At 31.9% G+C, this 24,869-nt stretch overlaps 3 protein-coding genes and 1 long non-coding RNA gene across 5 annotated transcripts in view; 2 read left to right on the top strand and 2 right to left on the bottom strand.

Moving 5' to 3' along the window:
• The window catches only part of LOC111709885 (disintegrin and metalloproteinase domain-containing protein 10 homolog), a 22,113-nt gene extending 2,340 nt beyond the window's left edge, over nucleotides 1-19,773 (bottom strand). Inside the window, exons 1-7 of one of the 2 annotated variants that reach the window (XM_023483818.1) lie at nucleotides 19,686-19,773; nucleotides 3,160-3,230; nucleotides 2,654-2,691; nucleotides 2,540-2,596; nucleotides 1,847-1,955; nucleotides 679-761; nucleotides 211-246 (exon numbers count right to left, since the gene is read on the bottom strand). In XM_023483818.1, coding sequence (XP_023339586.1) covers nucleotides 211-246; nucleotides 679-761; nucleotides 1,847-1,955; nucleotides 2,540-2,596; nucleotides 2,654-2,691; nucleotides 3,160-3,230; nucleotides 19,686-19,758 — 467 coding nt within the window. In that variant the 5' untranslated portion in view covers nucleotides 19,759-19,773. Of the gene's footprint in view, nucleotides 1-210; nucleotides 247-678; nucleotides 762-1,846; nucleotides 1,956-2,539; nucleotides 2,597-2,653; nucleotides 2,692-3,159; nucleotides 3,231-4,660; nucleotides 4,730-19,685 lie in introns of those variants that run through there. The other variant, XM_023483819.1, reaches the window with a different exon arrangement.
• LOC111709886 (reticulon-2) lies at nucleotides 10,921-15,745 on the top strand. The gene is made up of 5 exons (XM_023483820.1): nucleotides 10,921-11,110; nucleotides 12,982-13,172; nucleotides 14,581-14,681; nucleotides 15,129-15,276; nucleotides 15,698-15,745. Exons 1-5 carry the CDS (start codon nucleotides 11,047-11,049, stop codon nucleotides 15,737-15,739), a joined length of 546 nt encoding a protein of 181 aa, XP_023339588.1. The 5' UTR covers nucleotides 10,921-11,046; the 3' UTR covers nucleotides 15,740-15,745.
• LOC111709887 (uncharacterized) lies at nucleotides 15,909-16,540 on the top strand. Its single transcript, XR_002766959.1, has 2 exons — nucleotides 15,909-16,017; nucleotides 16,329-16,540. It is a non-coding gene; the product is annotated as an uncharacterized LOC111709887 (long non-coding RNA).
• Nucleotides 19,774-21,999: 2,226 nt separating the features above from the next.
• On the bottom strand, nucleotides 22,000-22,585 carry LOC111709891 (uncharacterized). Its single transcript, XM_023483828.1, has 2 exons — nucleotides 22,175-22,585; nucleotides 22,000-22,141 (listed from the first exon to the last, which is right to left on the bottom strand). The coding sequence occupies exons 1-2, from the start codon at nucleotides 22,478-22,480 to the stop codon at nucleotides 22,046-22,048; spliced, it is 402 nt and encodes a 133-aa protein (XP_023339596.1). The 5' UTR covers nucleotides 22,481-22,585; the 3' UTR covers nucleotides 22,000-22,045.
• Between the last annotated feature and the right edge of the window lie 2,284 nt (nucleotides 22,586-24,869).

The following is a 24,869-nucleotide window of genomic DNA, read 5'->3' as shown; positions in this document are numbered from 1 at the left end:
CCCCCCCCCCCTTCCCGGTAAGCATTCTAAGTTAAATACCTGATATGTGAATTAAATAATATTAAAAATAAATCGTTTTGAGGAATTTTTTGTACATCTTTTATTACGCATACATTTGTAAAAATTCATGTTTTTTAAAACATGATGCAGTAAAATTTTATGATTTAAAAAAATTTTCACAAAAAAAAGTTGAAAAAGAAGTAAATATTCCTGTAGGTTAGGAGGTAGGATAAACAGTAACCATCTCTGAATAGTTTAAAGTGATTTCGAAGTTTTTTTTGTAAAGATGACTAAAAGCTTAAAAAAACAATTTTTGTAAAAATTGCTCAAAAGTTTGACCCATAGATTAATAAAAATACAGTAAGAACAATAAAGATGTCGTCTTTTAAAGATTCAGAGGTTTTTCGTTCACAATAACCCTGAGGCAGAAGCCCAAAGGAGTTACGTGCATGCTCTATCTCTCTCCGTCTTGTGATTCAACGCGGCATACGCGTAACTCCATTGGGATTCTGCCTCAGGGTTATTGTGATCAAAAAACCCTAAATCTTGAAAAGACAATATCTAATGTTCTGTCTGCATTGTTATTAATCTAGGGTTTGTCCAATAAACATTTTAAAGCACGTCTATAAGAAATGAATTTTAAAAAATATTTGCAATATTTGATGTCGACTTTATTCCCTGCTGGAGTAGGAGAAGGTGTTTAATAAAGTTTCAAGGTCTAGGTCAGGATCGCAGAGACCTCCGCAGTTCTCATCTAGAATCTAAATACAGAGGTCAAAAAGTACATTTGTCATCTAAAATCTAATTACAGCGGTCAACAAGACATTTGTCATCTAAAATCTAATTACAGCTGTTAACAAGACATTTATCATCTAGAATCCAATTACAGCTGTCAACAGGACATTCGGCATCTAGAATCTAATTACAGCTGTTAACAAGACATTTATCATCTAGAATCTAATTACAGCTGTCAACAACATATTTGTCATCTAGAATCTAATTACAGCTGTCAACAAGACATTTGTCATCTAGAATCTATCTACAGCTGTCAACAGGACATTTGGCATCTAGAATCTAATTACAGCTGTTAACAAGACATTTGTCATCTAGAATCTAATTACAGCTGTCAACAAGACATTTGTCAGCTAGAATCTAATTACAGCTGTCAACAAGACATTTGTCATCTAGAATCTAATTAAACAAGACATTTGTCATCTAGAATCTAATTACAGCTGTCAACAGGACATTTGTCATCTAGAGTCTAATTACAGCTGTTAACATGACATTTGTCATCTTGAATCTAATTACAGCTGTCAAAAAGACATTTGTCATCTATATTGATCTACGAAGGTTAAACACTATCTAAATACAGGCGAAATATATCCTACAATGATCCCCATAAAACTGTAGACTACGAAGACGACCAGAAAGCTATATTTAAGTGTGTTTGATGCTGTCAAATGACAAATTTCTTAAATATGAACTTTTGAAATAAAATTTGTAAACGCATGCATATTGCATACTATACAATACCTGAGTCTCATATGTTCAAAAACTGGACTATTAAAACATAATGTAGTGGGAACCATTAAAGCCTAAATATACAGTGAGAACCAGAAAAATTTGGAATATGAAGAAGACTTATAGAATTAAAGTTTAATTTCCATTGGGAAACGTGAGACACAGCAATTGTGCATCATTTGCATAGTGTACTTGTACTCAGATCAATTTCACTTAATAAGGTATATTTAAGCTGCCAGTTGACTGTTTGCTGTGTAACGACATCAAATACACTTCTGCAGCTTTCTGGTTCTCTCTGTATCGTTGCTCAAATATAAAAAAATACCTGAATATTCTGCAGAATAAGCTTATACTTGATCCTTCCAAGGAACTGGTTTGATAGAACATTGTTTGCCCGAGCCACAACCCTTCCGGTCAAACTTACCAGGTTGTACCTGGATCAATCAATATATAGATAGATAGATAGATAGATAGATATAAAAATCGATTTTACAATGCATACATTTTAGATGTTATAATATATATTATATATGAATAATTCATATCCAGGGCTACAACCTAACAATTACAAATTGTTTGCATTGGCTTTTCCTTCTGAGTTTAAATACATTTTTTTTGATTAACAAATACTTGATTTAGAAAAAAAGAGGAATGAAAAGGAATTTTAAGGAAAGGTATTGTAGGGTGAATATTAGAGGGGAAATGAAAGATGGTAGGAACCGAGCCCTAAAAAAATCACTTTCACATTTATTTGGACAAATCGATCAAGGATTAAAATTTAAAGGGACTGTCAGCGTAAGATGAACCTCCAATAAAATAACTGCATGCCGATTCGCAAGGGTATCCATCAATATTTGGAGTTTGTTGTTTAACTTTAAATCTAAATCTAATTTTAATGACGTCATCTCTATTCTTATTTAAACAATAAGAAAATTAACGATGAAACTCTAAAAAAAGATGTAAATATAAAAATAAAGATCATAATAAAATTATGGATAATTATTTTTTCTTGATTTACCTTGCAATTCTTTTCTTCTCTTCAACCTCTAATTCTCCTTCAAGAGTATCCACGTCACTAAATTTTTTTATTAATAGATATTAAGATTTATTTAAAGAAAGTTCAAAATTTTACCTTAAAAATTTCCTCCATAAAAATTTATCTATTACAATCTAAATATAAGAAATCACTATCAATAGATAAAAGATATTAATCTTTATTTAAATAGCTTTGAAAAGATTTTAAAAATTTAGGTTGAAAATTAGTTAATTTAATACTTAAACAGCTTTAATTAGATTTAATTAGATTTAAACTGATATAAACAGATTTAAACAGATTTGAATTAATAATTAACAAATTTGACAAGATTTTCACAGATTTAAATTTGTTAACTTTAATAATTTATTTTAATTAAATTTTACAATATTTTTCAATATTTATATGATATCAGATGGAAATATTTAGAGCTTTGTATATTGCTTTCTTTTTTCTGAACTCTGTATTAAATTGTTTACTCATAAGTTGCCTTGCATCTGACTAAGCAAAAACACCAATTCCTGAATTTTCTTGGGGCATGAAGGGGGGAGAGCGATTTAGCCATGAATATGCGGGAACAGTTTTAAAGAGTAAAAGAGCAAAACCTGAATACCGCATACTCGAGTAGGCTGCAGCTGGGAGTAAACTTCATTTAGAAACAACAAAAAACACAAAGCTAGAAAACATATAATTTCATCCATTCCTTCATTTTCATACTCATGAAAAGGAGTAAGAGAAATTTGGCAAAGCCCGATTAACAACGGTACCATTGCTTTGTCTGATCAAGTATGAATAAAATATATTTTTTTTTAAAACTGTTTATTTTAATTTGTGGTTTCTCTGCTTAAGTGCTTGCGCATTTCTTGCTTATAAAGAACTCTGGATAAATTATTAGAATTAAATACTTTTCTGGCGAGAAAACATTTTGATTTGATTAAGGTTTAATTAAGGGTACCACTGTAAATCCCACATCGCCACCTTTGCAAAATAAAAACTAGGGGAAACAAAGTTTTTAACATATAGTAATAAAATGAAGAGGTGAAGCTTAGCTCAAATGTACACAACCTACCTGTCTATTAATTAATTAATAGAGTGGTCGGTTGTATACATCACGATATGTTTACTTATCTAACACTGTACACTTGTTTATAAAGTGATCGTATTTCTAAGGGGGATTTTATAGAATTGACCAATTTTTAGATTTTCTTTCTTTATTTAAATCCATACTAATATTCAAATATCATAAAAACCACCTCTTAGAAATACGATCTCTTTATATACAAGTCTACAGTGTTAGATACGTAAACATATCGTGATGTATACAACCGACCACTCTATTAACCCTATCCCTGCTGGGGTACTTGAAAACCAGGATATGCTGGGGGGGGGGGGTAAATTTGACCCCCCCTCTAAATCCCATGTTTTATGTCCAAATATGACAAATGATACATCATTAGAAAGCTCTTGTGCTCTACTTTTAGAATCAGCAAAAAAATGTGCAAATTTACAAAAATTGAATTTTTTATCGCAAAATCCACTTATATAGTAAAAATATTTGGGAAAAAAAATTGTCCAAAAAATGAAAAATTATACATTTTTGAAAAGCCCCTGACCATGCCATTTCAAATATGCAAAGATTTTTGCAAAATTTTAAATAACTTGATTTTTAATCAAGAAATTTCCTTTGACAGGTTGTTTGCAAAAAAATTGCAATTTTTTTCGCAAAACTTGTGCAATCCGTTTCCTTATGTCAAAGGCTTTCCAAAAAGATAAATTTTATCAAAATCTGACAAGTGAAAGTGGGTCAAAACAAAGATTTACATTCAGGCAGTGTGCCTGAGGACTCAGGCAGTTAGTATTAAAGCCCGGTTTTAGGCCGGAAGGGAGGGCTTTGGGATGTAAGAAAATTCAGAAAATTTCAACAGCCTCAGACCAATACTTTTTGAGTTATGTAAAAAAAACTACAGGGGGGTCAAATTGACCCCCCCCCCCCCAGCAGGAATAGAGTTAATCAATTAATATCCAGGTCGGTTGTGTACATCTGAGCTAAGCTTCACCTCTGCGTTTTATTACTCAAAGGTTTTTAACAATATAAATATAATTTGCCTGAAAAATATATTTTCATGATTCTGCAATTTCCACATTTTATCCGAACATTTTATTTTCTAACGATACTTCTGAAATAATGCAACGTTTTCAAGTCATAGATTAAATCAGAGAGGAACAGATAACATACAGGGGTTTCCACAAAAAATGAGACGGCAGAGACGAATTTTGCATTTATTCTGGAATCTTGGTTCCGTGCAATTGTGAACTAAAATGTTCTAATCCCTATAAATTAGCAACCTTATTACATAAAAGCTATTTGAAACCTCATCTTATAGATCCGACAGAAAACATAGTTTGAAATATCAAAGGTCTACATTTTACAACGTTGGGTTGCAAAGATATAGGGATTATAAAATTAGAGTTTGTGGGCAAAACCTCTGTTCCTTTAACCTTCATGTTATTATATTTAAAGAATTTTAGGTCGTCATTAAATCCCATCCTTTTGTTGTAACCCTTTAGTTAAAATAATACTTCAAAGAAGCTTTTTCAGTTTTCTCCCTACTTATGTATGCACAATGGTCGTTCTTTGGCCGCCAGATGTCTCCTACTAAATTCTTATCTGATAGATAGATAATTCATACAACTACAGTACGACCGTAATTAAGAGACGTCATGTGGTCGAACACTGTAATGTTGAAAAGAATGGCCTCTGTAATGTTATGTAGGTTTTTTTTTTCATTTTTAACAATATTTTTTTCCTTTTCTAAAGTGCTCAGGAGAGCACCTTCTATTGTAACAATACTTTTCAGTTTAATTAACAAAAAAAAATTATTATTTGGTAAATGTCAAAACATTAAATTAAGCAAATTGATTTAACAATTAAAAATTAGATTTCAATAAATTGTAATTAAAGCATTAGATTTCTTTAGTTAAAACAAAAAGGATTAGAGTCTGAGCCACAAACTATGATTTTCTAACCCTTAAATCTTTGCAACCCAATGTCGTAGACCTTAGATATTTAAAACTATGTGTTCTGTTGAGTCAAACAAGGTGAATATATATCAAAGAAGTACACCATCAGATTGCCTAGATATGGGGATTAGACATTTTGAGTTTGAAGCAAAAAGTTTGGTCGTCTGTCTTGAATATTGTTTTTAATTGTAAGGTAAATGATTTGGCAAAAAAAGGAGGTTAAGAATTGTATGGAACACCAAGAATAGTCTCAATTTCTTTCTGTAAAATGCACACATCTTATGAACAAAAAAATCATAAGAATTTCGTAAATAGCTAGAGATTAACTGATACAATTAATACTTAAAAACATTGTTTTGGCAAATCTAATGAAAAAATGTTTTAATTTTTAAACATATCAAACCACACTAATTAAACTATTACTATTGGAGCTTTAAAAAAATTTACATGATTTCTGCGCGTAGAAATGCGTCAGTTATATGTCACAGTACTGAGCAGTGCTCAGAGCACACCTGGTGGAGAGTAACTGGTTCCTTGAGATAAATAAATATGGGTGGGCGGATACTGGATAGAGGTAGAGACATTACGCTGAGGGAAGTAGATTCAAGTTTTAATCTTATGATTAAAATTCGTCCTCAATATTTTCAAATATAAAAGACGACATTCGCGGTTGGCGCACACATTATGTGCTAGTTTTAATTTTTGCTTAAGTATAATTCAACGTTAACATACAGGGTTATCCACAAATCATAAGAATTCATGGTTTCCGATCCTGCAGCTGTATGTCATTGAAAATTAATTTTTTTTTTTCATAAATTTTTTTTAATTGAATTTTGGAGTTCAATAAACATTGTGTTATTCTTTGATTTTACCAAAAATTCATGAAAAAATTCAATTGTGTTTAATCTTCGAAATTGAAAAATACCTTAAGGATATTTAATACTACGCATCTTATACAAAATCTTACATATAAATGTTTTGGTACAGTGAAACCCTTAACAACGAATACATCGGTTCAACGGAAGAATTTATCAAATGTCGTCTTGACAATTTTTCAATGAGTTTTATACTATATTACGTAAATTTCAGTATTTGCGAAAATTAATAAATAGCCATGAATATGCGGGAACAGTTTTAAAGAGTTCCATATAATCATTTAATTAAAAAACTAAATATCTGCAACATTCCATTATCAGAAAGTGAAGAATACGACATTTGATGAATTCTTTCGATTTATTTCTTATTAAGGGTTTCACTGTATAATTTTGACACAGTTTTATATCAACTTCTCGAGACTGAACATCAGATAGAACTTTTATATGTCTCAATGACAGGTTTCATTTTCATTTTCATTTTCCTTTACAGTCCCTTTAAGCTTACCCGCATTTGTCCCTAGATATTAATAGGCCCTTGAAAACTTTTATCAAATCAAAAGACCTAATTTAACTTTTCAATCGTCGTACTCGTAACTAAGAATTTTGGAGTTCATTTTAGGTCCCATCCTTTGTGAATAACCCTGTATTCATCTCTATAAATTCTAATATAAATCTAAATCTTTAAATTTGGATTGATTCGGGTTAAATTTGCTTAAGTTCTGTGCAGTTCGTTTATATATTCAAAAGACGCGCGGTAAAGGCTACAGCAAAACTAATCAATGCATTTATTTAGAAAAAAGTAATTTCTAAGGTTTGCTGCATTTTAAAGTGAGATAAAAATGTAACAAATTTTATTTTTGTTATTTTTGCATTGCCATCTTTGCAGGAAGGGTCACGTACTTAAAGCTATGCTTGCCACAGTGGACTAGGGTCTATTTAAATTCTAACCAGACCGACCCCTTGTACCGGCCTTAGTACAGTGACGCGCGGCCAGACTTTTTACAGTACCCGGCCTATTTGACCTACTCCACTAGCTAAGCTTGCAGGCAATCCCTTTAAACACCAAAACGGCTAAACTGATCAATTTTGCAATGAACTCATGTTGAAAATTTGTTAATAATTCACCAATCAACAATTAGGATAGAACAAGAAATTGGCCTTGTGTTATTCTTTCAAAGTACTAAAAAAAGTGTTCTCAAATGTGAGGCAACAAGGACGCGATAGGCTGTTTATTGCCTAAAACCAAGTAATGTTTATTTAGATATTCTAATATTTTGTAGAAAATTAATTCAAAAACAAGCTGACATATTGTAAATTGTTCTTATTAACTTCAAGTTTATTGACTTTAAGCATTATGCAAACAAACTCAAAGAAGCCGGTCTGAGATAAAAAAAAATATTTACGTTATTTGTTTCATTTGATTAGTTGCAAAACAAGAACAGTGGTAAAAACTTTTGAATTTGAACCTGTGCCTTAAGCGCTCTAACGGTTTCAGCTGGTGGTTTAATTCAGATGCCAACAGCTATACCCTTCTTAGAATCATTTCCCGTGCAGTATAAAAACCAGAAAACTCGGGAAAATTGCCCTTTTTTTAACTAAAGGAATATTCTTAAAATAAAACAAGACATTTATATATATGTTACCAGAAGTCTAAGGCTTAGCGCTGGTTCCAATCAGACCTCAAAGCAGAATATGACTACGTTAATACTTTAGGATATTTTAAGTGGCCAGATTTGGGCGAGAAACAAATATTTATTTTATTAAAATGTGTACTGCCAGTGGAGATAAAGAATTAAGTATATAATATACTTACATTTAATTGTTTATCCCCACTGGATATCTATTTTATTTTTCGTATTTTCTAATGGAATCCATAAGAAAATACTTATTAAACTGAACAATTAAATTTAATTGAGTCACATTTTCGTATTTAGCATAGCAACAGGTTTTGGGTGTTTAGATGGGTTCGATGACACTCCTTAACTCTTATATTTGTATTGTTATAAAAAATAAAAATGACATTTGCCACGATTCATATTTTGAAATAAATCTGCTGTTTTGCAATCTCAGCAGAAAATCTTTTTTTTCCAGCAATTCTCAGATGAGGGTCCATTTATCATAATACAGGGTTTATACCCACAATTCTCAGATGAGGGTCCATTTATCATAATACAGGGTTTATACCCACAAAGGATGAGACTTCAGAGACGACTGAACACAATCTATTCAGTCTTTGTTCTCACATTAAACGTGGCCTGCAGATGTAAACAGCTTTTTTTTATTTATCAAATCATCTAATCCTTAAAATGCTGTATTTAAAGCAGATAACCAAATTGGTAATTTCCTAGAGAACGATTTTTGGAACCCCCTCCCCATCAATCTTATTTTGTACATTCTATAAAATTGATCATGTGGCCACCTAGACCATCCTAGCCGCAGTGCTCGGCCCAGAAATTGTCTTAACCTAACCTAATCCTAAAATAATAAAAAATAAATGTAAAAATGGGGAATGGGGGAGGGGGGTCTAAAAATCGAATACTTGGACGGACCCAACGAAATTAAATCTTCAGGTCCTTATATTAAAAAATGTTCAGTTCTTTATTAAAATGTCAATCTTTTTGGGTAACCCTGTATAATCATGTGGGATTTTTGTAGCATCGTTTGGTTTTTAATTGTGGTTGAACCATTTAATACTGGTTTACTCTACTTAGTAACCACTTTGGTTTATATAGGGTGTCAAGAAACTTGATTATCTTTAAACATCTAAAAATTAGTAGAATTAAGTAAAAACATGTTTTAAAGGGACTTTCGACGTATGTCTTACGTGTGTACCCTGTGTCAGATTCACAACGGTACTCGTTTAAAATAGATAAATTATATTACCTTCCTTCCTAGTCTCTGCTGCATATCCAAAACTTACAACTTTAGAAACAGCACTCGAAAATCGAAAAAAAAAAATTTCAAATACAAATTAAGGTATCTCCATAATGTTTTGTCCGGCAAACATATAAAGAGGAATGTTGTTTATTGGGCGCTATACATCTATTAAAAGAAAGGTTTAAAGATGAATGTTGTTAATCGGGCGCTATACATCTATTAAAAGAAAGATATAAAGAGGAATGTTGTTAATCGGGCGCTATACATCTATTAAAAGAAAGATATAGAGAGGAATGTTGTTAATCGGGCGCTATACATCTATTAAAAGAAAGGTATAAAGATGAATGTTGTTAATCGAGCGCTATACATCTGTTAAAAGAAAGATATAAAGAGGAATGTTGTTAATCGGGCGCTATACATCTATTAAAAGAAAGGTATAAAGAGGAATGTTGTTAATCGGGCGCTATACATCTATCAAAAGAAAGGTACAAAGATGAATGTTGTTTATTGGGCGCTATACATCTATTAAAAGAAAGATATAAAGATGAATGGTGTTAATCGGGCGCTATACATCTATTAAAAGAAAGATATAAAGATGAATGGTGTTAATCGGGCCCTATATATCTATTAAAAGAAAGATATAAAGAGGAATGTTGTTAATCGGGCGCTATATATCTATTAAAAGAAAGATATAAAGAGGAATGTTGTTAATCGGGCGCTATACATCTATTAAAAGAAAGATATAAAGATGAATGTTGTTAATCGGGCGCTATACATCTATTAAAAGAAAGATATAAAGAGGAATGTTGTTAATCGGGCGCTATACATCTATTAACAGAAAGATATAAAGAGGAATGTTGTTAATCGGGCACTATACATCTATTAAAAGAAAGGTATAACAGATGAATCTTGTTAATCGGGCGCTATACATCTATTAAAAGAAAGGTATAAAGATGAATGTTGTTTATTGGGCGCTATACATCTATTAAAAGAAAGGTATAAAGATGAATGTTATTTATTGGGCGCTATACATCTATTAAAAGAAAGGTATAAAGATTAATGTTGTTTATTGGGCGCTATACATCTATTAAAAGAAAGGTCACATGCAGAAAGGCTCTTTTACCCCTATTCACAGTAATCCAGAGATTGCAAGATACCGAGAAAATTTGTATAAGAATTTTGCCAACTTATTCTTAAGATCTCAACCTGAAAACAAGTGCTTTGTAAATCTGAATTGCCATTGTTTAGGGCTACAAAAAATATACGCGAGTTGTTGGGGTAAAAGCGTTGTGACAGTTCAAAGTCGACCAGTCGATGCCTTTATATAGCAGTCTGGATCTTTGTGCATTTTATCTTTAATTCAAGAGGACAATTTAATCCCAGAAAATTCTTAAATAAATTTTCTCTGTGCAGCCTGTACTTATCCTTATACCAGGTGAGGTATATAACCTGTATATTATACTAAAAATTTACTTCCGCTTCAAACCAGACTGCCTGACACAGGCTGTATCAGGCAGTCCCTGTATGACAGGTCTGTGACCCGGACCGGATCTGGAGCGTACCGGTCCGACGTGTAGTGTTGGAAGTTGATTCATATGTTGGCAGTTGTAACGTTGTTGGCATTTAGAGAAAGGACGGAGTAGGCAAATATCAGGGAACCAGGACACAGTGCAGACCAGAACTCAACCAGGACCAGGACAACCGTATAATCAGGACATCATGGCTAGAAATTTCGCAAAGAAGAATAAAGCCCCCGTGGATACGTCGAATTATTCAGCAGTAGGTTAGTTTATAGTTAAATTTTAAGAGCTTAAAAAATTAAATATCTTTTAAAGGAATGGATTACGCGCCTTCACCTGTAAAGGAATTGAGTCTTTACCATAAGCTCAAGTTTTCTAATATCTTGCCAACCTGATGCATGGTGTAAGCCTTTAATATTTCAAGCTTAGATTTTTTTTTATCAAATACAAATATATTAAAATATAGTTTTGCTAGATAGTCGAGGTTTGAAATAATCATGGTCTACACCATCAGGTTTCAAGGATACAGGGATTGCAAAATGAAAGTTTGGTTTGAAGCAAGTAATAAGTTTCTTTATTTATAATAATGGGGGGGGGGGGCACAATTACGTTACTTTAGCCTTCATTCTTATTTAAAGGTCTCCCTCGCCCACAGACCCCCCCCCCCCTCTTTTTTACGGAGAGGGAAAACTATAAACAAATATTAAATATGTTTCGTATATTTTTAAGTATATATACATCATTTTTTTCATCATACACAAAATATTTATTTTCTCCGGCGTTCTTTCAAATAATACAATATTTTAGCTTTATCCTTGTATTCATTGATCTCAGAAATATACAATTTTAAGAAATATACAATTTTAAAAACTTATTATTGAGAATTTTGTAGAAAACAATCTGAATAATATAAATACTAAGTCATAACGTTAAGCATTGTTTGTTTTCATCGATGAATAACAATTCGATTTTTTTACATAGTTTACATTAAATCGATATTTAAAACATACAGTCCTTAGAAAGGTAATTTTGAGTAAAATAGTGTTTAAATGTCTATATAAGGTCTAATCTATGGATTAATAAATAAGAGTTTGTGACACAAATTTATATCCTTCGAGGCATTTAGAGAGAAATAGGACCCCCTCCCCCCATTATTGTACTCTAACTTCACAGAAGTATATATTACTAGGCTTTTAAATTGTCAACATGTTCTCTTTGTGCATTTTAAAACAAAGAAGAAAAAATTTTGCGGATTTTTAAAAAGAAATTCGCGGATTTTCTAGATTTTAAAAAATTTTACAAAAATAAGAAACGTTTAAAAAAAATTTTCATTCATAAACCTTCCCTGTGGTCAAATGAGGTCCCACAACAAATTTGGGCCAGATCGGCTAAGTCGTTTTGACGTTTCTTGGATACAAACAAACAAACAGACTAGCTAAAATTTTATATAGTTATGATAACCTAAGAAGAAAAAAAAGACCTTCTTCCCTCATATGCGCGCTAAATTATGATGATAATGAAATTGTCTCATTTTTGAAGTATAATTCTCAGGAACTGTTCGGCTTGAAAAAAATTAAAACTGTCTCATGTATTCGAGTACTAACTGTCCTTCCTGCAACACCGTATCCTTCCTGAACTCAATTATATTTAAATATTATTGAGTGCACTTTCTTCCTAGCTCAAGGTTATAGTTAAACCCTTTGGTTTACACTGTTGCGGGAGTAGAATAGGAGCGGAACCTAGAACTTTTAAGAACAACAGAGCCTATATTGAATTTTTATTGAATTGGATTTTTAGATCGAGGAATTTCAAATGGTGCAACTCAATTTTAACAAAAACGATACGAAGGAAGTTTTGAAAGAATAAATTGAATAGTAATCTGTTCCCATTGAAATATTTATTTGTTATTTTACGTTAAGCTAAAATCAGAAATAATTGAGTCTTTGCCGTAAACTCTGTTTTGCTTATCCATGTATCTTTGCAACCCAATGTCGTAAACCTCAGATATTTGTGCAAGATTAAGTAATATAAGTTTTATAAATTAAAGGTTTATACAATCAAGTTGCAAAGATATAAATACTAGACAATTTCAGTGTGTGACACAATTCCTTTTCAAATATTTTATCATATTAAGGAAAGTTAGTGTACTGGGTGAACCCCCCTGTATCTGCTGGAGTTCTGGTCGGAGTACTTGCAACCTTGATCTCTCTCTCATGGTTCTCATCCATCTCCCTTCTCTCAAACCTTCTCCTTCTCCTGGTCCTAGGAGGAGTAGGATCCAAGATCTATGTTCATCTAATGGGAATGCTGAAGAAACCATGCAAGGTAGGATAGGATAAAATCAAAAAACATTAGAGTGGCATGTCTGATTTATAAAGGTACCCATAAATCTGATCAAGATTGACGGAAACATCTTTATGTTTCTATCTTAATATTGAGTGCCAAATGATATCATTACTTCTACTGTCCATGACACTCTATAAATGATATCATTACGTCTACTGTCCACGCCACTCTATAAATGATATCATCACGTCTACTATCTACGCCACTCTATAAATGATATAATTATGTCTACTGTCCACGCCACTCTATAAATGATCTTATTACGTCTACTGTCCATAACACTCTATAAATGATATCATTACGTCTACTGTCCACGCCACTCTATAAATGATATCATCACGTCTACTGTCCACGCCACTCTATAAATGATATCATTATGTCTACTGTCCACCCCACTCTATAAATGATATCATCACGTATACTGTCCACGCCACTCTATAAATGATATCATTATGTCTACTGTCCACGCCACTCTATAAATGATATCATCACGTCTACTGTCCACGCCACTCTATAAATGATATCATTATGTCTACTGTCCACGCCACTCTATAAATGATATCATCGCGTCTACTGTCCACGCCACTCTATAAATGATATCATTATGTCTACTGTCCACGCCACTCTATAAATGATATCATCACGTCTACTGTCCACGCCACACTATATGATATCATTATGTCTACTGTCCACGCCACTCTATAAATGATATCATTACGTCTACTGTCCACGACATTCTATAAATAATATCATCACGTCTACAGCTAGTTCACACCACTCTAAAAATGATATCATTACGTCTACTGTCTACGACATTCTATAAATGATATCATTACGTCTACTGTCTCGCCACTCTATAAATGGTATCATTACGTCTACTGTCCACGCCACTCTATAAATGATATCATTACGTCTACTGTCCACGACACTCTATAAATGATATCATTACGTCTACTGTCTACGACACTCTATAAATGATATCATTACGTCTACTGTCTACGACATTCTATAAATGATATCATTACGTCTACTGTCTACGCCACTCTATAAATGATATCATTACGTCTACTGTCCACGCCACTTTTGATTTTGTATATTATAAACTCAGTGAATTTAAACACAAATATTTGTTTATTGTAAAGTGTTAACTTGCCTTATCTCTTATATTCCTTTGATGAACTTACTTTTTTTTTAAAAAAGTTATGAGTCATAAAAAGGTTGTAAATTTTGAAGTTGTTTTCTTTTCTTTAATTGTTTGTGCAATTTAAAATCATCAAAACAATGAAGAAAATCTTCCAATGTTGCTAATAAACGGACACATCTAAGAGCTTCATCTATGAAATTGTTTTTTGTTTGTTTTCATTTGTGATAATTGCATTTTGTGTAGGACCCCCTGGCACAGCTGGCCGTAGTAGATGTTTCAGTAAGCGAAGAATGTGTCGCCGAATTGTTAAAATCGACAGCCGAAACATTAAATAATACAACCAGGTATAGATATTTATTACTTTTTAGACATTTAATTTTTTTTATATTGCTATAATTTCTAAATTTCGTTCATATTTATATTTATACTAGCTAGAGAACCCGGCGTTGCCCAGATTTATATTATTATTTATAGTCACTCCCGCCTTGTACCCGCGCCTGGTATAAAATTATGATATTATATGTCTAGGGTTGCCCATGGAATTCTAAAATAGATTTCTTTTTTTATGTTTTTATCCTATGTTACCCCAAGTTACCCATGGGTTCCCTTAACAATTTTCAGTCCATCTAATTGAGCTTTTTGGCCCGCTATAGCGAACATATAAATATATACACACTTGACAACGGTCACCTTTTTTTGTATGGTAAAAAATGACAGCGAAAAAATAAACAGAGGTTTATAGGGTACTAATGTGAATCGGTCATGGATCTCTTTCAGATTTATATATTTAGTGAGTTGAGACGTCTGTTGCTGGCTGAGTCTTTGTATGACTCCATGAAGTTTGGTTTGGTTCTCTATCTTCTCACCTTTGTCGGAGCCATCTTTAATACCCTAACTCTTGTTATCATTGGATGTGTCTTTGCATTCATTCTTCCTAAGGTTATTAGTAATTTTACAACATTTTATAATGTCATATTTTTTATAAGTTTATTTGCGATAAAAACTTTTCGAAAATTTTGTTATCCCAAAATGGACAATTTTGCTTGGGCGTGTACGTGTACGTTTTATTTCACGACGTAATTTTTGAAATTTTAATGGTTTTGTTTAATTTTTACTTACCTTAATACTACCCTCAAGAGTTTTTTCGAGAAAAGCTTATTTTATTTTTTCCTCCAAAAATGGACAACTAGAAAAAACTATTTCATACGCATCACAAAGCTGATTTTTGAGATACACGTGTATTTTTTTATTGTCCGAAATATGTAGCAGCCTTTTTGCCTTTTGGTATCGTATTTTGAATCTGAATTTAAGACGACATTTAAATTATATATCATTATTTCTTAATATAATTTTCTTCAAGATCTGTGAGGATAATCAGGATAGTGTGGACGATATCGTCTGAAAAATCATTGAAACAAAAACAATAGGATTATTCTGATTTTGTTTTTAAAAGAATTTTGTAAGAAAGTTTTTTAAAACTATTTTGTGTGACATGTTTGAAATGGGCCCAGGTAAAATTAATGTAGAAATGTTTTAACAAATAAACTAGGGTTTAACGAAATAAAGGAAAATTCGATCAAAAGCATTATGTTGCAGGTAACTGAAAAGTACAAAGCAGTTGACAGCAAGTTAGCAGCTCTATTCCCAGGTCAACAGGCAGAGAAGGTCGAGCCCATTCAGGTAAAAGATATTTTTTATTAGATTTTAAAAATTTAAATACAAAATTTCTTCTGGATCTGTTATCATCATTTTAACTATTATTTTGAATTTTATCAAAGTCATTCTTATTATTATAATTATTATTATAATTATTATGATTATTATCATTATTATTAATAATAATAATAATCACTTTTTCTGAAAAATCTTCATGCATAATGGAATGTTTTTTTCAAAAATATTAGATTTGATTTTCCAATTATTTTTCATCAATATTAAGTTTTTTTATTCTAATTTCCACAATATCATTATTAATATATTTAATATTGCAGGTGGAGGAAAAAGAAGAGTAGAGAGTCAAAGCAGTCAAACCAAACCAAACAAAAAACTAAATTTTTTATCTTAACTTTTAAAACCTAACTTTCCTCCCCAGTAATAACAAAGTGCTAAAATGTCAGGCCTGCTGCTCAAAAAAGTTGTTATTTTTGTTTTTTGATGATATTTTTATAAATAAAAATATATTTGTTCATTATTTTATACTACACATACAGATGTTGACTTGGAATATCTAAGACGCAGCTAACAGTATGATATAAAACTCAAGTGTGGTACAGACGGTATGCACAATGAACCCCTATAAAAAACTTACTAAGAAAAACAAAATCAATTAATTTAAAATATCGATGTACACTGTTAATGAGGTACCCGCTAATGATGCAACATTAATGGCGACGTAAAACTTCTTATATTTGTCATTTAACCCTATAAAGACTGGTGGGGGTCTGAATCTATGTATAGCCTGGGGGCGGGTCCAAAGTTTTTTTTTACAAGTTTCATGCAATTTTAACTCTAAACAGGCTGGGGGGTTGACGCCCCTCCTCTAGTTTTTTTTTACCTTAGCACTCCCATTTTTGACACTATCACCTTGACATTTTATTACTTTTTAAGGAATAGTAATTTAAAAGAAGTTTATGTAAAAATAACCAGTTTTTTAATGCAAAGGGCAGGGTACAGGACGGTAAAAAGGTTGGTCCGTGTGAAAATCACAAATAGCCCATAACTTTTTTGGTATTAAGGCTACAAATCTAAAAACTGCATTTTTTACATTATTATTACATATGAAAGAAAAATGAATCAATGCAACTACTCATTTGATTGAATATTCGACGAGTCGGTTTTTCTTACAATTTATTATTATTTACAACGATACAAAAACTAAGGGAAAATACTATACGAATCAAATAGCATGAATTGAGAATGTTTCAGAGTGATGGGAGATCTCCAGGGGAACCTATTAACTAGGGAGCTGGTCTTCAACTGCCATTTTTCCCCAAATTTCACTCCACACTCGACTAGAGCTTAACCCTAGTTCCCCGGGAGCTGGCCGGCCATCCCACCAGCACCCGGGCCTCTGGAATAACGGAACTATTGGCGTGGCTTCGGTTTTCCGCGTGGCTTGGGTTATTTATAGAATTCACATATAAACACGAATAAATCCGTTAGGTCTATCCAAAGGATAGAGAAAAGGGGGGGGGATGATACCCCCTAGGTAGCTATGATCTCAGCGATCTAAAAATCCTTGAATCGCTGATTGTAAAAGATCAACAAAATCACACATTGTTACATTATTTCGACCCTTTTCTTTACAATTTTTTCAAACCTCTTTAGCACCCAAGCTATATTAGCTAGTGGTTCAAATTCTTTATCAATGAGGTGACTTTGAAAAATTGGGCTATAAACAAGCAGCATGCATTCTAAGAAATTTCAAATATTCATCTAACAAAATTTGTTGGAGCACCGGACTCAAATACACCTTAGCAGAATCATTTGTCAAATTTTGTTAAATGTAATTTAGGTCGCCTTAATTCAACGTTTTTTCATGATCTATCAACTGGTGTTAGTCAGGGAGTAAGGAATATTCCTTACTCCCTGTTGATTGAGTTGATTAATCATAAATCAAAATTTGTTTAATCTTACACAAACTAAAATATCGGCTAATTACAATGAAAGAAAACTGTCATATGAGAAACGAAAGATGTCATATGACAAAGTTTGGCACATGCCAAGAGAACAATGTGTAAGCTATTAACAAGTTTTGTTAGATTGTAATTTTGGAAAATATTCAACAAAACTTGAGTAATGAAAGAAGAAATTTGAAAAATGAAAGAAGAACTTTGATGTCTGATGCTAAAAACCCAAGTATTTATTTAAGTATTTAACCAGAAAAGTGAACAAAAGTCACCATTTTTTAAAAAACAAATCCGTTTCATTTCTCTCTGTAAAATATAATCCTTTATGGTTAACCTGTACCTTGAAAGTACTCTAGAAATTTTATAAATTGAATAAGAGCTCACACTCTAGATGTAGAAAAATAAACATCTTATGGTTACAAGTGTTTTTTATTTGTTCCAACTTGATGAAAACCAGAATTTAGCCGGATGTGGATGTTTTGACAAGAGTGAAGATTTTAATTAATTTGTAAAAAAAATAACAATAAACAACAGAAAGACTCAGAGTCAACTTACGTACCCAAAGAGAATAGAATATATATTAGAGTGGAATTTAGCCAATCCCTCGGTATGAATTTTTTCAGTCCCTTTCAGCCTGAAAGGGAGTTCAAAGTGTGCAAATCATGTAAATGTTCACAAATTATATGCAGCAGAGTACATAGCAGACTATCCATTTCAACTTCGAATTATTTAAAGCTGTTAAATAAACTTTATAATTAATTAGGTGAATAAAAAACATCATTTGATTTATAGTTATAACGGAAAATCGTCGTTTGTAAAGTGAAAGGCATAGAGTCTATGTGAAATGATCATTGGTCAATTATGAACCCAGCCTATTTCATAATTTGGTTTTCTTTCAATATTAATTTTAGATTTTCTATAAAATGATGTTCCAGGGCCCAAAAGGTTATATAGCGCAAATATGTGAAGTACACCTGCAGTATAGAAACAGTACAACAAAACGGCCGTTTTACACTTTTTTCTAGTAAGTTCCACTCTAATATATATTCTATTCTCTATGTATATACCAAGTACGCTAAACTCTACTGTATCTTCGGTCAGAGTACTGTACAATACTGCAGAACACAGTGAAAGCATATTTGAGGGTGTTCACCGCCCCCCCTTTCATTTTTTTTCTGAACAAGACGCATCAATACATATTTGAGTGGGCCCACCGCCACATTGTTATTTTTTTTCTGAACAAGACGCATCAATACATATTAATATGTAATATGTGTTCATACATGGTTACCCTTTAAACCCACAACAAATGAGACTTCAGAGTTGTAGCTGCAGAAATCTTTTTCTTAAATTCTATGAATAATTCTTTGAATTTTAATAAGCACTCTACAATAAAATGCTGAAAAAATCTTTTTTTTGTCTAAACCCTATTTCTTTCTCATAAACTTTTAAAAAGTTATTTTATTTTTTAATGTCCGTTTAAAATCAACAATTCTTATTCTTATCAGTTCATCGTTGAAAAATGCTAACAATAAACCAAAATTATTAAAAAAGTTTAAAGTTTAAACAATGTTACTCTCCTTTTCCCTCCAGTTTTCTTTTTTTTATAATTGGGGTATATATTCCATAACCTATGTTTTTTTAGGTTTTTAAATATTTCCTCCTTAAACACTTTATTTTATATTTTTTTGTAATTTTTATAAATAAAATAATACTTACTAATTGAGCTATTAGAAGTAAAAACGTCGTACCGGTAATTCTCACGTCTCCAGAATCTAGACTTGATTAACATTTTGAATTGAACAGAATGAATCACAAAATAATTCAACTTTTATCGTTGACTAACTGGAAAGTCGTCTTCCAACGATCAAATTTTTTATTTTATATAAATTCTTACATTGCTATTTCAAAAACTGTAAAATGTTTAAGTTTGAAATATCAATACCAGATTGGAAAGATATATGAAAAAGAATATTTGAGTTTGTGGAAATGACTCTTGACATGAAATATACTGCAATATATACACTAAATAAATAAACATTTTAAACCTAAGAATTTGTTAATAAAGGATGAAAAATTTTGTACAAATTTATTTTGATCTTGGGCAATTTAAAAAAAATATTGCTGGGAAAAAATGTTAGGAAAATTTAATATCTGAGAAAGCCTTGCAAGGGAAAAATATTTTGGGTTACTTATAAATAGTGTTTTAAGGATCATATTTTTTTAAAAAGTAATTAATCATTTTGGGTCTTTTTTTAACGAAACTTCCAGGATTTCAAGGGTTTATTCTGGCAAAGTTGCTTTTATTAATCAGAAACGGATTTGATAAAGCACTTTAGGAAAAAATGCGATAAGCCCTACTTCAATAAAAGTTTTCAGACCCATATGAATCCAGGTACAACTCAATCCCTCTCATTAATCCGCGAGGCATGAGAAATATTCCGTTCAATTAATACTTTATTATCAATGTCAATCCGGACACGACTTTATCTGTATCAGTACTCACTATATCTATCTTTTTTTAAAGAAAGTGATTCAGGACGCTTCTCGTTCACTAACCAAGAAGTAGTTACTCTCACACCGTAATCAAAGCGGAGTATTTTCCAACTGACGTTTTCTTTGATTTCTATGTTACAGATTAAGTTTAATAGACGTAATTACAAGTTTTGCGTCGTTAGATATTTACAGACGTAGCAAGGTTAGGTTAATCGCATTACAAGATTTGCGTAGTTATTGATAAGCTCATTTAGATTTACAGACATTGTACAACGTAATTTATCTAGGTGTAACTATGGGATTTGCTACGATATTTATTAATAATATTTAACTATATTAGCAATTAGCATACACCGATCTGTTATACATAACAGTAATTTCATTTGAAAATATTTTACATCGCATTTTGCAATAAATTCCAATTTAATTTTGAATTATCGAAGACGATATTTATTTAATTTAACGTTTTATCTGCACTAAAAGATTTTTGTCTAAAAGGAATAGACCCCGAAACAGACAAAAATCCAATTCTAACATATGGTTATTGATCAAAAATAATTAAAATATTTAACACTTATCACTGTGACTTAAATTAAGGACTGCAAAGTCTAAAAAGTTAAAACTTCCTTCCTATAAAGGGACAGTCATAATTTCCAGCCTTTGTTTTACCAAAAATATTAAGATAATCTGGATTTCCAGCCTTTGTTTTACCAAAAATATTAAGATAATCTGGATTTCCCTCGAACCTTGATAAATATCCACTGCAATATTTTTAAAGAGACTTTTACATTGTAGGAAATTACTTGAATTATCGGTTTTTTTTCATTTTAAAAACCGACGAGGTTCAATTGTAAGTACGTGCAGACACTCTACAGCCTTTTTAATAGTCTAATCTTTCAAATGATATGTTTTGTTGAGTCCTGGAATGAATCTTCCTACTTGTGCAGAGTAGAGTAGAGCACAGTGTGCATAATGGTTCAGTTTTTACAAGATTGCTCAACAAACCCTGCCTCTGTGTATCTCTGCTGTTGTTAGAATATGAGTTAAAAGAAATGTAGATATAACTAAGTTTAGAGCGTTTTGCGCCCCTTTATTGGTCAGGACTTTCGTTCTTCTATATACGAAACTGGCAATTAGACAAACATAAGCCACATTTTTGGCTCAGCTACATTTTGCCTGGTCACATTTTGCCTAGTCACATTTTGCCTAGTTCACTTTTGCCTAGGTAACATTTTGCCTAGGTAACTTTTCGCCTAGTTCAAGTTTGCCTATTAACATTTTGCCTAGGGTAACATTTTGCCTAGGTAACGCAAGAGCAAGTTTTTTGCCTAGTAAATAATTTTTTATAAAAAAAACAAATTTTGTCGAGAATTAAACATTTTTTTAAAAGTTTAACCAGATAAATTTTAATGAATTAAAAATAATGAATTGAATTGTATTCTGTACAGCAATTTTAACATTCCTGTCACTCTACAAAAGATAAAATATGGTTATGCATCAGATATATATATATATATATATTTTTTTTTTAAATACATTTTACATAATCATGGAGTATACATAGGAATTCATACAGGTGATCTTTATTTATCATTATTTATCTTCTGCTGGTCATGTGCAAGGTTTTGGATATAATCAGCTTTCGGCATAGTATGGAAAGCTTCTACAACAAATTTCACCCTCTGTCTGGAGTCCTTTGATCCAAATTTCACCCTCTGTCTGGAGTCCTTTGATCTCTGCTTTCCTTGAACATTGGCATATTTCTCAATCACAGCCTTTTCTGTGGTCTTAGCTTTCGTCTTCAGCAGCTTGTTGGTATGGCCATGAGTTGGGAGTACATCCCCTACCAGGTTTCCAGTAGATATCCTCGTTGTTAGGGCTGCAGTGCATGATCTCTGGGAACAGCGCCAATTCTTGGTCTCTGCCCTCTCCCCATTGAAAACATAATAGAAGTTATTCTTATCTCTGTAGTTGGGCTTACCCCGCCTGGTAAGCCCTGCAGTTATCATGGGAGCCATTTTCAGTGTGTCTCTCCTTCTGATTGGGTTAAAGGAAACTGAATGATTTTCAAAAATTTGCGAAGTTTTTGCCAAAAAATTTGCGGATTTTTTAAAAAAAATCTCGGATTTTTGGAAAAAAAATCTCGGATTGATGAAAATTTCTTTGTGAAAAAATTATTGACTAGGCAAAAAATTCGCTCTTTTGTTACTCTAGGCAAAATGTTACCCTAGGCAAAATGTTACTAGGCAAAATGTTACCTAGGCAAACTGTTACCTAGGCAAAATGTTACCCTAGGCAAAATGTTACTAGGCAAAATGTTACCTAGGCAAACTGTTACCTAGGCAAAATGTGACTAGGCAAATTGTGACTAGGCAAAATGTAGCTGAGCCACATTTTTTATAGAAGGTGAGATTTCTAGTTTTACAATTTTCTCACTTATACACAAACATTATAAAACCAACATTTAAAAAACAAAATTCATTTCAAAAATGTGTATGTTTTCAAACCTCATCACGATTTTTATACGCAACATTTCTTAGCAGGTTTATTTTTCCCTGTCAGAAAGTCGTACCAGAATTCCTCTTAAAATGAACACCATTTTGATCTTAAAGGGTGTTAAAAAAAACCTTTTTTTTAAAAAGTCAAGTTAAAACATTTGCAAAAAAAAACATTTGCAAAGCTCAGAGAGGTTCAGAACTGGCTTGAAAGTTACAAGAATCTGTTTGAACACGATCAATACAACCCAAAAACTCGGGAAAGCTTTATAAGTTACAAGATTACATATAATAAATGTATAATTATTATTTACTAGCTGAAGTCCCCGTGGAAATTTAAAAACACTTTGGAACAACTATTTCGGATTTGCAACAAATTTTTTAAATTTTTTTGTTTATCCATATTTGTTATCCTCCAGGTTACCCAATACCCATGAGTTTCCATTGGTCCAGCCGCTTGGCCAACTGTAGCTACCTAATATATATATGAGCAAAGAGCTTTATTTTATAGATTGTATGAACTATTAAATTCAAATTAAAGTTCAGCTATTGTAATAAATTATTAACGTAAACTAAACTATAAAGATGGTGTACAGGGTTACCCACAAATGCTGAGACTGTAAGGAACACTTGAGACTTATATATTATGGTAATCACAAGGTTACATCTAGTCTCCTTCCTTTATTATATTTACCTATTGTAATAAATTATTAACGTAAACTAAACTATAAAGATGGTGTACAGGGTTACCCACAAATGATGAGACTGTAAGGACGACGTGAGACATATATATTATGGTAATCACAAGGTTAAAGTGATTAGCCTCCTTCCTTTATTATATTTACCTATTGTAATAAATTATTAACGTAAACTAAACTATAAAGATGGTGTACAGGGTTACCCACACATGATGAGACTGTAAGGACGACGTGAGACTGATATATTATGGTAATCACAAGGTTACATCTAGTCTCCTTCCTTTATTATAGTCTTTCAGTATCATATCAAATGAATTGGCAAAGAAATAAACAAGTTTAAAGTTGCTGCTAACATTGAGTATAAGGAAACAGTTTAAATTCCGGACAGTCGTCTCTGAAGTCTCATTCTTTGTAGCAACCCTGTTGTCCTAGCTTTAACCAAAGGGATTAGATGTAAGGTGGGGATGATTGGTTTTCACTGTAACATTCGACTATTATGGTAAATAGACAACAGTATGACCCTTTAATCCTGTCCAGAAAAATTCTGATCTTAGATTACAATTTTTTTCACTGTTTTAATAAAACGATATTGTAAAATGTGTAAGAAACCCCTATCCCCCCCCCATCACTGTGATTTAAAGGTTACAAGCTCTCAAGCAAAATCGATGAGAATTTTGCCAATTACTTACAAAGCTAAAAGCAAGTACTTTAAAGTTTTAAAATGTAGATGTTAAGGGCTACGAAAAAGCTTTAAAGTGATTTAGAAAGGTAAAATCAACGCTTTGCAACAGAGTCGAGAAAATTGATGCAACATTTTATAGCAGGCTGAATAGCTATGTGCCTAACCTTTAGCTTACTCACATTGGGTTGAACTAAGGTTGACTACTGTAGAAAGGTTTTCATTTAAAGGGAGTGACCGGCAATGTATGGTGGCTGAACTGAATATGCAGTATTGTGGACAAATTTTTTAGGATTCATTTAAAACATAAAAAAGCTATTCTATGACGTATATTTACTAAGTTTGATCGCAAAGTCGACTTTCAAAATCATCTTTTTGGGGGAATACGTTTTGAGAATCGGTTTTTTAAAATTAAGTAAAGACGAAAAAAATGTAAAAAAAATTCTACAGTAAATTAATTAGTTGTTTAGGAACAGGTTGAGAAAATAAAAATTAATTCTTATCATCAAAATAAATATATTTTCATTAAAACTTT

The sequence above is a fragment of the Eurytemora carolleeae genome, unplaced genomic scaffold (genome assembly GCF_000591075.1).
Source record: "Eurytemora carolleeae unplaced genomic scaffold, Eaff_2.0 scaffold334, whole genome shotgun sequence".
In the NCBI taxonomy this organism is placed as follows: Eukaryota; Metazoa; Arthropoda; class Copepoda; order Calanoida; family Temoridae; genus Eurytemora; species Eurytemora carolleeae.
This window is presented reverse-complemented; position numbering and strand designations above follow the sequence as displayed.